A 15,145-nucleotide genomic window follows, 5' to 3' on the forward strand; every position below is an offset into this window, starting at 1 on the left:
AAAGAGTTACATTCAGCTCAATATCAAAAAAACAAACAACCCAATCCAAAAATGGGCAGAAGACCTAAATAGACATTTCTCCAAAGAAGATATACAGATTGCCAACAAACACATGAAAGATGCTCAACATCACTAATCATTAGAGAAATGCAAATCGAAACTACAATGAGGTATCACCTCACACCGGTCAGAATGGCCATCATCAAAAAATCTGCAAACAATAAATGCTGGAGAGGGTGTGGAGAAAAGGGAACCCTCTTGCACTGTTGGTGGGAATGTAAATTGATACAGCCACTATGGAGGTTCCTTAAAAAACTAAAAATACAACTACATACGACCCAGCAATCCCACTACTGGGCATATACCCTGAGAAAACCATAATTCAAAAAGAGTCATGTACCACAATGTTCATTGCAGCTCTATTTACAATAGCCAGGACATGGAAGCAACCTAAGTGTCCATCGACAGATGAACGGATAAAGAAGATGTGGCACATATATACAATGGAATATTACTCAGCCATATAAAGAAACGGAACTGAGTTATTTGTAGTGAGGTGGATAGACCTAGAGTCTGTCATACAGAGTGAAGTAAGTCAGAAAGAGAAAAACAAATACTGTATGCTAACACATATATATGGAATCTAAAAAAAAAAAAAAAAGGTTCTGATGAACCTAGGGGCAGTACAGGAATAAAGATGCAGACATAGAGAATGGACTTGAGGACACGGGGAGGGGGAAGGGTAAGCTGGGACGAAGTGAGAGAGTAGCATTGACATATATCCACTACCAAATGTAAAATAGATAGCTAGTGGGAAGCAGCTGCATGGCACAGGGAGATCAGCTCGGTGCTTTGCGACCACCTAGACGGGTGGGATAAGGAGGGTGGGAGGGAGATGCAAGAAGGAGGGGATATGGGGATATATGTATACGTATAGCTGATTCACTTTGCTATACAGCAGAAACTAACACAACACTGTAAAGCAATTATACTCCAATAAAGATGTTAAAAAAAGTTACATTTTACTTACAAAGCACAAGCAAACACACACACAATATAAAGACATCTTAAATAATGGATAAGCAAATAAGAAAAGGATAAAAGCAATATTAGATTTCAAAGCATTAGCACGGTTGAATAGGTAAGTAATGTAACTGAAAGCTGAGAAAACGTTACAGGTTTTCCGCAAGGTTGTAACTCCCTCCTTGTTCTTTATTTAGATTAGATGCAAGGAGCCAGAAGCCAGGCAGGCCACTAAGTTTTGGGGGAGGATTAGGATAAAAGAGGGTAACTGATTCATCTTTGGCTACTACCTATGAATAATAAAACCTGTTTAAATAGAAACCAGTCCCAAACACCACTTCACTCACTCTCTGTGGATCATGAAAAACAGCATCAACATGATTCCAGGATGAACAGTTCACCACATTTTTAAAATGGAATTTTCAGACACTTTTAAAGAATATTTCAGCAGAGTAATTTGCATACAGGATGTAGTCATTTCAATGATACAGCACAATGTTTTTCTCATTTTAAAAAATAGCCTTATCCTTGTCTTTGGAAATGTGCTGAACATTTTTATAACTGACCTGGTTAAAGGCAAATTTACCAGATTTACAGGTAAACCAAAGTGCACAGAATCACAAAGAAATGGAAAGATATCCCACGCTCTTGGATTGGAAGAATTAATATTGTTAAAATGGCCATACTACCCAAAGCAACCTACAGATTTCATGAGATCCCTATCAGATTACCCATGACATTTTTCACATAACTAGAACAAACAATCCTAAAATTTATATGGAACCATAAAGGACCCAGAATTACCAAAGCAATCCTGAGAAAAAAGAACAAAAGCAAGGGGACTTCCCTGGTGGCGCAGTGGTTGGGACTCTGCACTCCCAGTGCAGGGAGCCCGGGTTCGATCCCTGGGCGGGGAGCTGGATCCCACGTGCATGCCGTGGGTAGGAGTTTGCATGCCCAGCTAGGGAGCCCGCCTGCTGCAACTGAAGAGCCTGAGCGCCACAACTAGGACCCGGCACAACCAAATAAATAAATAAAAATTAAAAAAAAAAAAAAAAAGAACAAAAGCAGGAGACATAATCCTCCCAGACTTCAGACAATACTAGAAAGCTACAGTAATCGAAATAGTGTGGTACTGGCACAAAAACAGACACGGATCAACGGAACAGAAGAGACAGCCCAGAAATAAACCCACACACTTACAGTCAATTAATCTTTTACAAAGGAGGCAAGAATATACAATAGAAAAAAATACAGTCTCTTCGGTTAAGTGGTGTTGGGAAAGTTGGACAGCTGCATGGAAATCAATGAAGTTAGAACACACCTTCGCACCATACACAAAAACAAACTCAAAATGCCTTAAAGACTTAAATATAAGACATGACACCATAAAACTCCTAAAAGAAAACATAGGCAAAACATTCTCTGACATAAATCGTACCAATATTTTCTCAGTCAGTCTCCCAAGGCAACAGAAATAAAAGCAAAAATAAACAAAATGGGACCTAATCAAACTGACAAGCTTTTGTACAGCAAAGGCAATGAGAATCAAAACAAAAAACAACCTACAGACTGGGAGAAACTATTTTCAAATGATGCAACTGACAAGGGCTTAATTTCCAAAATATACAAATAGCTCATACAACTCAACAACAAAAAAACAGCCAACCCAATCGAAAAATGGGCAGAAGACCTAAATAGACATTTCTCCAAAGAAGACATACAGGTGCCAAGAGGCACCTGAAAAGATGCTCATCATAGCTAATTATTAGAGAAATGCAAATCAAAACTACGATGAGGTACCACCTCATACCAGGCAGAATGGCCATCATTAAAAAGTCTACAAATAACAAATGCTAGAGAGGGTGTGGAGAAAAGGGAACCCTCCTACACCGTTGGTAGGAATGTACATTGGTGTAGCTACCATGGAAAACAGTATGGAGGTTCCTTAAAAAACTAAAAATAGAGTTCCCATATGATCCAGCAATCCCATTCTTGGGCATACATCGAAACGAAACTACAATTCAAAAAGATACCTGCACCCCTATGTTCATAGCAGCACTATTCACAATAGCCAAGATACGGAAGCAACTTAAATGTGCAGCAACAGATGAATGGATAAAGAAGATGTGGTATATATACACAGTGGAATACTACTCAGCCATAAAAAGGAATGAAATAATGTCATTTGCAGCAACATGGATGGACTCAGAGAAAGAGAAATACCATATGATATCATCACTTATATGTGGAATCTAAAATATGACACAAATGAACCTACCTAGGAAACAGAAACCGACTCACAGACATAGAGAACAGACTTGTGGTTGCCAAGAGGGAGGGGTTCGGAGAGGGGTGGATTGAGAGTTTGGAGTTAGCAGAAGCAAACCACTATATACAGAATGGATAAACAACAAGGTACTACTGTGCAGCACAGGGAACTATATTCAATATACTGTGATAAACCATAATGGAAAAGAGTTTTTAAAAGAATATGTATGTGTAACTGAATCACTTTGCTGTACAGCAGAAATTAACACAACATTGTATATCAACTATAATTCAATTTTAAAAAGTACACAGAATCAGAAAAGTTTAACCAAATTTCCCAATGAAATATAAAATGGGTAGATATAATGCCCTTCACCTAAATATATATACATGTATAGATATATGTGTGTGTAGGTATTTATGTGTGTGTGTGTATATATATATGTATACTTGTAAAAATTGAGAAATATCTGGCCAAACAGAAACTCATGCGAGAAGAGACTTCACATGATAAGCTCAATGTGAGCCAACGGTAAGATGTAGCTGCTGGGGAGAAGAAAAGTCTTAATGTAATGTTAAAATAAAACATTAAATCACATTAAGTATGGTAATGACCCTCTTTACTCTCCACCCACCAGCCAATACCAGTTATAGGAACCACACTATCAGAGGGACAGAAATTGGCATCTGGCCAGAGGAGAGTAATAGGTCAGTGGGGAAAAGAGAGAGGGTCTGTAACCTGAGACAAGTGGGGAATGGTTCATGGCATGGGTCCCAGAGCCAAGCAAGCCTTCTGCAAACACGAGATTCGTAGCCATTCTGGCATGCATGTGCCCTGTCAGTCTCCCAGGAATGTTGTTGAAAGGACTCTGCATGGGAGGTTAGACTCATCTTCAACATCCCTGCCTTGGGGATTTTATGGTTTGTGGTGGGAGCAAAACCACATCTATCTTACGTGGTAGTGGACTAAGTCACTTCATTTCCTTTCTGGCGAAGAATACTCTAGAGTAGAGAGCATTTTAACAAGCAACCAAGCTCCTAAGAGAAAATAAGATGTACCGATGTGTACACAACATTGGTGACTAGAAGGTGCACTACTGACTCAACTCACCACCCCCATCCCACCCCACCACACCACCAATCACCTGGTTGCTCCAAGAAGCTAGAAAGTAAGGGCAGAGGGCCTTCCAGTAAATCTAAGCTGTTGGGGGTCAGATGGTGATCCCTATAGCTAGATCTTATATGTTTCCACATTTCCGAGCAAGAGTGAACCACCAGCATCAGGGTCATTCGAGATGCTCGTTAATAATGCATGTTCCTGGGGTGTCTCCCAGGCCTACTGAATCAGAATTATTGGGGTAAGAACCAGAAAGTTCATTTTGTGCAAGTTCCCCAGGTGATTCCTTTTCACATTCTCTGAGAACCATGGTTCCAGAGTAGTGCTTCTTGTGCTTTAGTGTGCATTAGAATCACCTGGAAAACAGGGTAAAGCCAGGGATCCTTGGCCCCAGAGACTGCTTCAGAGGTCTTAGGTGGAGCCTGAAATTCGCATTTCAAACAATCTCAGAGGTGACGCTGATGTTGCTGGCCAAGCCAGTCAGTGGACCATACTTGGAGCTCACTGCCTTAGCAAATTCCTGATTTTGTCATCAAGGGACTCATATACTGTGGTAGGCAACTTCTCCCCACCTGCTGGTATCCACACCCTGGGTAATTCCCTCGCTATCTGTGTGGGCCGGACCTAGTGACTCATACATAATGAATAAAATATGCAAAACTAACTAGTTTTCATCTTCCCTCTTATTAAGGAGACAAATGTGTGAATAAATGTAAGTGAGCAATATTTAATAATATACACTATTTACATGCAGTTTATGTCATAACTTTCTTAGTCCTCAATTTTTAGGCTTTGACCCTTGGGAGCCTCCTCCTGGGTTTATGGGAGGTTATGAGGGAGCAGAGCCTCGGGGCAGGATGGAGGTGGTGCATCCACATCAGACCTCACCTCCTGTGCATTCCACCTGGCCATTCTCAGGCTGTGTCTTTTGAGCTAATAGCATGGTGAATTCCCGCCTGCCAGTGCCCGTGACAGGAGGAGTGGCACCTCCTCTGGTTGAAGAGAGAAAAAAAACAAATGACTAGTTTCTCTGCTGGCAAGGGGAGGGGTCTTTCCCTGAGAAAAGTCAGTGAAGGGAACAAAGTCCAATGGGCTGGTCTTCTCTCCAGTGCAATGCCTGATTTCTTCACTGAGGGAAGAAGACAGCTTTTCTAGGGGCAGGGGTCTCATTTTCTCTAGAACTGTGTGTCTAGAAAGTGCATTTCAGGGTCTGTATGTGTGGAAGGGCCACAGTCTATTGGAAAGGTTCTAGACACAAAGCCAGGACCCCTAGTCCCTGCTCCACCGTCCATGCCTTGTGTGACCTGGAATGAGCCCTCTCCCTCTGGACTATGCTCTTCCCGTTCTGAGATGAGAGGCTGGGCCAGGTGATGACTTGAACCCCGCCCCCAGATTAAGAGCCTAGAGCAGAGAGGTAGCTTCTGACCACGGCAACTGGTCGGAGATGGGACAGCTGTCCTCAGAGGGCCAGGCCCCCGCCACTCAGCCACCGCGCCCTTTCTGAGGAACGCCCAGAGGGGCTGCTATGCCAGAGGGGGCTCTGGCAGATGTTGTCCAGCCTGGTCTTAATGATGTCCTGCAGCTCCTCGTCACCCAGCAGGACTGCTGCGGCCAGGGCCAGCCAGAAGTATTCAGTGGCATCGTGGGCATCCTAACCCCCGGCATGGGGGCAGAGAAGAGATAGCATTAGCAGACATTTCCAGGAAAGGCGAGGAGGAAGTGCAGGGAAAACTAAGAACACTAGCTTTTGTCTGCCTGACATCCTTTCCCACCCCCTCCTCCTGGTTCCTTGGGGGAATTCCTCCTACCAGCTCCACTGCAGTTCCGTGACAGTGCTAACCAGGGCGGCCCTCCTCCTCAGGCACAGGGATGGCACGTTACCCAAGCTCAGACAGTCATGAAGCAGCATCGCCCTGGGCACAGAGCTTCAGGTATGTGAAAATGACTCAAGCTGACCTGTCCCAAGTCACTCCCTGGGACCTTTCAAGTGTGACCTAACAGAGAAAATGGTTGCTCACCCTTTTAGATGGGTGCTTGAGCCTGTCAATAACTGGAGGAGAAGAGGCCAAGAAAAAGAGAGAAGCAGAAACATTCAGAGCCAAGAGATACAGAGAGAGGTGGGGAAATCCATGATGACATTTGAGTACCAGCATCCAGAACTACCTGAAGTTAAACTTATACCTGAACTTCCCCATTCCTTGAGCCAATAAAATCTCCTTCTTTGCTTAAGCTAGTTTGAGTTGAGCTCTTTCCCTTGAAATCCCTAGAGCCCTTGGTTGGTACAATCAGATCACACATACTTGTCCCACTTCCTGGGAGCTGTGGGACAAAGGCAAGATCACTGTGGGGTAGTCCTTCCCTACCCCATCGTCCCTCCCTAATGGTTGGGATGCAGAACAGGTGGTTCCTCCAGTGAGACTCAAAAAGGGATGACTGGTTCCCATTAACCCTCATCAGTCAATAATAAATTTAGGCCAGAAACACTCTGGCAAATAAGAAAAAGACAACAGAGTTGCCCTAAGGGTCCCCTGGGGGCCAAACACAGGAGTGACTCAGAAGCCACTGTATGAAGAGATTAAGCGTTGTACTGGAGCAGACAGAGACCTCTGGTAAGGGAAGCCAGTGTCCAGGGACAAGGTTCAAGGGCCAGAATTGTAACTCAGAATTACAGACCACACACACAGTTCTAGAAGTGGCTGGAAAAATAAGAAGTTCTGGATTCAACTCCAGCAGAGCAAACAGGAGAGTCAGGGCTACGGTCTTCTTAGGACCTAGGCTTGCTTATATTCTAAGACCCTGCATGTTATTATCTCAAACATGTTAACACGTACCTAGATTTCTCCTAAAATAGTTCATACAACTTTATAAGAAGTGAGTTGCAATTGACTAATTAATCTATAACATTTTTAGACATACAGTTAAGAATTAATTTTGATTTTAATTTTGGAGCTTATAGTTCTTTTGTCTGGGGGTCTCATGTATTGTTTTGGGTCTCATATTTTTTCATAGGCCCTGGAGGAGCTCACAGGCACTAGACCAATGTGCCCATAGTACCTGACAGATGAAGTGGGCCCAGAAGTCACATCAGGGCAAGGAAAGAGAAGAACTAGGACTTGTCTCCTCAGCAGAGATGGGAGCCTCTTCGAGGTCTCCAAGGGGGCTAAGTGAAAAGAGTCATTGCGTTCCCAGAGGAGCCACTCCCCACCCTATGAGACAACACTCCCCATCTTACCCCTCTCAACTTTACCCTGAAGGCTCAGGGTGAGGAAAGAATATAGTTGGACAGTAGCTCTCAGATGACCTTGGAAGCCTGGCTCTTACCTTCAGCTGGTGGAAGGTGAGTCGGCCCAGACGATAATACACCTTGGCATAGTATAAGGCCTCCTTGGGGCTCTGCAACCAGGGTGGACAGAGGGACAGAGTCTTCAGGTAGCAGTCCTCAGCCATCTCGTACATGTGCAGGGAATAGTACACAGTCGCCAGACGGTGGAAGGCCACTAGCTCCTGCCTCTGATCTCCTAGAAATTGGAAGACTGAGAGAGATATCCTGAAGCCAACACTTTGCATCATTAGTTCACTCATTCATTCTGTACAATTCTTTGAAGATCTACTAGGTATCAGGGACTGAGCTTGGGACATAGCAAACAAAGCAGAAGTCCTGCCCACATGAGGCTTACTGTCTCATAGGACACAGATATTCCTTAAATAATCCCACAAAGGTAAGATTACACCTGTGATAAGTGCTACAAAAGAAAACACAGGGATCTATGAGAGTGACTAAGTGGAGTATGTGTTCTGGACAAGGTTTTCTGGGACAATTCCTGAGGAAAATTTTCTCATTGTGGATGTCACTGTAACTCAGAATTCTGGGAAATAATTATTTCCAAATCTCTGTGATGGGAATGGTGACAAGACTAGCCTGATGGAGTAGCTAAGAATTTCTGACAATGAATAACTTCATATAACAAATGTTTTCTCCACATGGAAGTCTCTCTCTTCAGAGTTCTTCTCTGGGGCTGCCATCAGCAGCAGTCACCCTCTGACCCTTCACCAGCTTTCAGTCTCAAATAAGCTACAGAGACCCATTCACTTTTTTTTTTTTTTAAACATCTTTATTGAAGTATAATTGCCTTACAATGGTGTGTTAGCTTCTGCTTTATAACAAAGTGAATCAGTTATACATATACAATATGTTCCCATTTCTCTTCCCTCTTGCAGACCCATTCACTTTTAACTCATGCTTTAGAATCTTGGTGTCTAAGGGATCTTTGACTTGTTTTGGTTTTGGGTGGATTTCTGGTTTCAATAACTAACTCCTTTAACACAAAGTAGCGTTTAAAGAGAACAAAGGCTTCCAATTGTGTTTTTGGAGCATTTGCAAGGTGGCTATTTGATGCAATCTAAAAACATCGCTTTTAGGCTTCAAAGAGCCAAAAGCCAAAACTAAAAGAGAAAATTCAACTCTGATATGGAAAAATCCAGTCACAGGGAATCACATGAAATGGTGGATATAGCCTCCTTTCAGCTTCTGTCCAAGGAAGGAAAAAGAATGCTCCAGAGGGAGCTACCTGGGCCCCCAAGGTCTTCCTGAGATTAGCAGACAGTTGCACAAATAAGGTTTTCTGCAGTAAAGGGAGAGGTAGGAAAAGAGAGATAGCTCTGAAGTGCAATTAAATACAATAAAGTCCAGTACCATCCACATCTCATGCCCTTGAGAATGCCCAGAGGTCCCTTCTAGAATTATCACAGAAGACTCCATTTGCCTTTACATCTAATCAATCCTCCTCTAATAAAACCTGCTTTTCCTCAAGCACCAACATCAAGATGAGTTTATCTTTTTTCACTCTGCCTTTTTTTTTTTCTGTTTTAATGACTTACATTGTTTCTCATCAGCTTTTGTTGTAAATGCAAGCTATTTCAGCTACTGAGGGAGTTAGGTTAACAGGAATCTGACCTTCATTTACATTTCAATTCCATAAGAAAATGTGTACTTGACTAATAATTAACTAATTAAAAAGTTAAGGCACAGTGCTTTTGTAATGGGGCATTGCCTGTGCATAGGATAAAATACCATTTACCCTGGACTCAGAATAATACCAATAATACCAACTATAATATAATAATTAGTGTGCACAGGTAACACTTATCAAGGACTTATTATGTACCAAGCACTGTGCTATGGGTTTTACCTGTATTATCATCGGTCTTCATAACAACGGCATGCTGTGGGTGCCATTTTTAATCCTGATTTGCCAATGACAAACTTGAGGTTTATAGATGTTAAGTAGCTTGCTTAATTGGGGGCTCCCTGACACTTCAAACTGGAATTTGAACCCACGGAGTCTGACTCCAGAGCCTATGCTCTTACAACTTTGTTGTCCCTCCTTAGGGAGTGTTACCCCCTCCCATTCAATACCCTGGACAATTAGGACCACCAACCTGCGACTGTGCTGAGTCTGGCCGCCAAGGTGGCAAATTCCAAAGCCTTCTCATAGCCTTCCAGGCTGATCTGCAGCTCGGTCAGCTTGTTGAAAATCCGGAGCTCGGTTCTCACTGCCTTCATCCTCCTTGCTAAGGGAACAGCCCCAGCCTGAGAACAGAGGCACAAGGAACCTTAGTCTAGCTGAGAATCATTGGCACATACCATACTCTAGGAGGCTGTATTGCATCCTACTGCCAGGGGTTGAGGGATGGCAGTGACTAAACCCAAGGGGGAGATGGCACCTTCCATGCATGGTTTTTCTCAACTCGCTCTCCTGGTCCTTGCTCTTAGTTGCTCTGCCCAGACCTCAGAGGTGGAAGAACTAGAGGTCAACAGGCTCCCTGAAACTGACAGCAGGAAAGGGATGATGACTTTCCTCAAGGTCACATGAGAAGTTACTCACCCCCCAGCTACACACTCCCTTAGCGCCCACAGTGCTAACCTACAAAGTACATACGTGCAGTATGTGCATAGTGTCTGAGAGTCCCCAGTAAAGAGTCATTTCTATTATTTTTATTATGATAGAACTTTGGGCAGGTCACTTCATCTCTCCGAGCCTTGGTTTTCTCATCTATAAAATGCGTATGACCAAGAGCACCTCAATAGTCAGGGACATGTTTCTTGTTCACCCCTAGCTCAGTGCCTGGCACATACTGGGTCTTGATGAATGTTTGATGACTTAATAAACAATTGAACAAGCAAATGAATAAGTATCTGAATAAGTGAAATTTTAAGATCAAATAAGATAATGAGTTTTCCCAAACTTCAGTCAGTGACGAACAACAATTATGATTCTTCACATATCTGCTTAACATCTGGACATTTATTTAATTAGTATTATTTCTTAAATCAACTGTCTTCTATTTTCTTGACTCATTCTTTGCAATAATATCTGTGATATCATAGGTTTGATGAACTGGTATTATACATTTTTAATTTTTTAAATATATCTTAATGCATACTTAATGAAAACATAGTAAAGCAAAAGTGTTCACCCATGGACCAATCATCTCCCACCATACCATGTACATAGGAACATTCTGGTCAATATAAAAGTGTGCTACAAACTGTAAAGTACTATGAACCCAAAAGTTGTAATTATTATGGTATGTTCTCTCAGGAAAGATACTTTATTTATCAAGCCTGAGAATGACAGAGTTTTATCAGCTCCTTCTTTGAGAGCCTACTAGACTGAAGACAGGGAGAGCCTGTGGGCACTGGGTGAGGAAGGGAAGACAAAGAAATACCAGCAAGACAGGGGAAGGGGATGCCGGGCGAAGTCCAAGTGGCCCTGCCCACGTTTGTGCCAGAACCTAGCTAGGGATACTGCTGACTGTACAGCCCACAACTTACTCGGTAATACTCCACCGCACGATGCCTGTGGCGGGTCCCATTGAAGAACACATCACCTGATTCCTCGTAGAGCCTGAGAGCCAGGGAGGGCTCCTCTGACTTCAGGGCTTTCTGGATGGCTGCCTGAGTGAGACAGAAACTGCTGTCAAAGGCAGAGAGAAGGACTTTCCAAATGTCCACAGGACTGGCAAGAATGAGATCCTGACCATCTAGCTTAACCCTCTGCTAAAGTCCCCTGAACCTTAAATTGTCTTCACACTCATAAGGCTAGTAAGACGCCTTCAAGATTCCCTAGTCCAGCATTTCCCCACCATGCTATGAGAGATTACTTTGGTGGCCCTAGAAATGGTTTTCAGCAGCACACAAACATCTCGTAATAGTTAAGTATTTATTTTAATGTGTTTCAGAAAAAAAGATTAATCATATATCAAAACCTCTGCTTTTAGATAGCATTGTTTAGTGTAAAAAGCTAAACTGATTTGAAGTTGAGTCAAAGAAAAATAAGTAAATAATGGTACAGAGGTACCTGGATATGGCAAAACTATAAACTTGATGTATAAATGACTGAAATTTGGAAAGAGTGATCTCATCCAACACCTACAGTTCCTAGATGGAGAAACTGAGGCTGAGAATAAGGAGCTTTCAAGTTTACATCAATAGTTAGTGGCAAACAAATGCTAGTGTCTTTCAGCCCATTACCCTTCTCCTGGCCCCTATGACCCCTTTATCTTGAACAAGCTACTTCACATTTGCACCTAAACAAAATGTGATGAGAAAGTAGAAAATGTACCACAACATATGCAGCACAGCCAAAGGACCTCAAATATCCTTAGGTAGGAATTATTCACCTCAGTGGGAATAACTGCAGAACATCAAGTCAGGTGGCAGTCTAGGGTTGTGGGTGCCTGGGACCAGTTCTGGACAGTGAATTACTGGGGCAAGACCCCTCAGTTATTTTTATTGCATATGCAGCTACACAAAGATAGAAGCAGTGAGATGGAATCCTGGAGTCAGGAGTTCTGTCACCAAGCAATGAACAACCCCAATAGCTCCCTCTGGGCCTTTGTCTCCTGGAGACAGAAAGGCAAGACTGAATTGTCTGCTCTCTGATAATTCTTCCAGCTCTAAAATCCCAAGGCACAATAGAGTCTGCAAGTAAAAGCTTTAAGTCACACTGCTGGTGTGCAGTTTTAACCACTTACTAGTTGTATCACTTTAGGCAAGTTACTCAGCCTCACTGAGTGTCATCTGTAAAATGGGAATTTCAGTAGAGACTCCTGCTGCATTTGTAATGAGGATTAAACTATATCAAGCACGTGAAGCGTTTAGCAAAGCCTCCCACGCATAGTAAGGCTTCAACCAATGCTATACAACCATGATTAAGTCTCGGTGGAAGTGAATTTGTGCGATTGTAAGTAATAGAGTAAGGGGGAGTAAAAGGGGAGAAAATGAGAAATGGGAAGGAAAAAAGGTAACAGGCATATTTTTGATGGAGCAAATCTTATATACCATCATGTCAGTATTGTGCAGATAATGATGATGATGAAATACCATTTATTAAGCATTTACTAGGTCCCAAGCACTTAGTTAATGTTTATATGCATATGTTTACTATGTAAATGTTATACCTAATCTTTATTAGGGACAGGTCCAGCCATGAAGAAACTGAGGCCCAGAGAGCTCAGGTAGCAAGCCCAAAGTCACACGGTTCATAATCAATGGCCCTGTGATTTGATTCCACACCTGTCTTTTTTAAAGCCCAGGTACTTAATCCCTATACTATGTTATATCTCAGATATTAAAGGTATGCAAACTAAAAAATCATAAAAGAACAATAATGTTAATACCACACACACATCAACCTTCCCTCAAACTGCAGCAAAACCCTTAAGTCAAGGTGTGTCAAGTTTTGGAAAAATGGATAAAACTGACATGACAGATGAGCGAGTCTCCCACCATGTTCTTTGAGAGCTCAGACGTGCATATGGGACTCGGGGACTGGCCCTTTGCTGCTTGTATTCAGCCTGCCAGACCACCTTCGTTTCCATCTTGGGTCCACGGAGCAGCCCAGAGTTGACTGTCGCTCCAAGGGTTTGACGAGGACATCATCTCTCCCTAGTTCTAGCTGATCACTTTGGAGGGTACAGCTGCCTCCCCGCATGGCCCAGGTCAGCAGATAAGCTCTGCAGGAGGCCTACCTGCAGGTACAGCTCCACCAGCTCGTCTTCCTGCATGAGGTAGTGGAGTCGCCCAGCCCCAAGCCAGGCCTCAGCAGCCTTGTCTCTCTTCCCCAGGTCAACGAAGATACGCAGGCTCTCCTTGATGCAGGTGAGGGACCTCCTAAGGGACCTGGGGGTGGACACGGACTCATAAGGCGTGAGGGTTCAAAGGGGCCCAGAGTCACTCTACACAGGAGGAAACGGAAGCTCTAGCAGGGGAACAACATTGTTTCAGATCACACAGAGAGATCGAGGGCTGATCTGAATCTTGGATCTGCCTAAACCAGCTGTGAGAACTTGAGAAAGTACAGAATCTGTGACTTGGTTTTCCCATCTGTAAGATGGGGATATAACTGTACCTGCCTCAGAGGATAGTTGTGAGGATTAAATGAGATAGAGTGCTTAGAACAGTGCCTACCATAGAGTAAGCACTTGATGAATGTTTAAATGTTAGTTATCATTTTTATTATTACTGGCCCATGGTCCACCCAACTTTTGACTACTCCATAACATTTTTTCATAAGAACCTAACACAGTGGATGCCAAATGCATATTTATTGAATAAATCACAAAAGAATGACCATAGTGGTAACTTTATTACTTTTTTTTTTTATTTTACTTTATTTTTGGCCGCATTGGGTCTTCATTGCTGCTCGCGGGCTTTCTCTGGTTGTGGCGAGCTGGGACTACTCTTCGTTGTGGTGCACGGGCTTCTCATTGCGGTGGCTTCTCTTGTTGCAGAGCACGGGCTCTAGGCACACAGGCTTCAGTAGTTGCAGCACGCAGGCTTCAGTAGTTGCAGCATGTGGGCTCAGGAGCTGCGGCACGCAGGCCCTAGAGCATGCGGGCTTCAGTAGTTGCAATGCGTGGGCCCTAGGGAGCGCAGGTTTCAGTAGTTGTGGCTCGCGGCCTCTAGAGCACAGGCTCAGTAGTTGTGGCACATGGGCTTAGCTGCTCCACGGCATGTTGGATCTTCCCGGACCAGGGATCGAACCCGTGTCCCCTCCATTGGCAGGCAGATTCCTAACCACTGCGCCAGCAGGAAAGTCCCGTAGTGGTAACTTTAAATCATCAAAAAGATTTTGATGTTTGTATAAGAAGAAAAATCAAAGAAGGGTGAACGTTTTGGTGCTTAACAGAGTACTCTTTAATTATCTGGAAATTGTTTATGTAGAAAACTCTTGCTCCATGTCAGGGATTAATGAAGAAATGAGGCATAGGTAACACAGTGTTGAACAGGTTCAGAATTCCAGAACAAGAATCAGCACTGGGCATCACCTAGATAGTAGTTCTCAACTCCAGCAGTAATTAGAATCATCTGGAAACTCTTTAAACATGCATCCACAGGCAAAGTCACCCCAATGTGTTGACATGTCATGCTAGCCTGGGACACTCTAGCTCAGGCACCAGCATTTTGTCAAAGCTCCTTATCAGTTACTATTGTGACTCTATTGTGCAGCTTGGGTTGAGACTCCCTTCTTTTTCTATAGAGAAAACAGGCCCGGAGATGGGAGGTGACTTGCACAAGGTTGCACACCACACTGGGGGACAATCAAAGGCCAGAACTCTGTTCTCCTGAGTCCCAGTCTTGGACTCGTCCCACAATACCCATATTCCTCACACTGTGATTCATAGCCCACCTGCACCAGCATTACCTGTGGAGCTTCTTAAAAACACAGA

The 15,145-nt window shown here is 43.3% G+C and overlaps 1 protein-coding gene across 8 annotated transcripts in view; it reads right to left on the reverse strand.

Annotated features, from left to right (window-relative positions):
• Positions 1–334: 334 nt before the first annotated feature.
• Positions 335–15,145, reverse strand: part of SH3TC2 (SH3 domain and tetratricopeptide repeats 2) — a 67,304-nt gene continuing 52,493 nt past the window's right edge. For 3 of the 8 annotated variants that reach the window (XM_082382627.1, XM_082382629.1, XM_082382628.1), the window contains 5 exons: positions 13,445–13,595; positions 11,247–11,369; positions 9,851–10,001; positions 7,733–7,929; positions 335–6,062 (listed from right to left, as the gene is read on the reverse strand). In XM_082382627.1, the coding sequence (XP_082238753.1) occupies positions 5,871–6,062; positions 7,733–7,929; positions 9,851–10,001; positions 11,247–11,369; positions 13,445–13,595 (814 nt within the window). In that variant the 3' untranslated portion in view covers positions 335–5,870. Of the gene's footprint in view, positions 6,063–7,732; positions 7,930–9,850; positions 10,002–11,246; positions 11,370–13,444; positions 13,596–14,219; positions 14,527–15,145 lie in introns of those variants that run through there. The other 5 variants (XM_082382630.1, XM_082382632.1, XM_082382631.1 and 2 more) reach the window with 5 other exon arrangements.

The sequence above is a fragment of the Balaenoptera borealis genome (assembly GCF_965194805.1).
Source record: "Balaenoptera borealis genome assembly, chromosome: 2".
Lineage (NCBI taxonomy): Eukaryota > Metazoa > Chordata > Mammalia > Artiodactyla > Balaenopteridae > Balaenoptera > Balaenoptera borealis.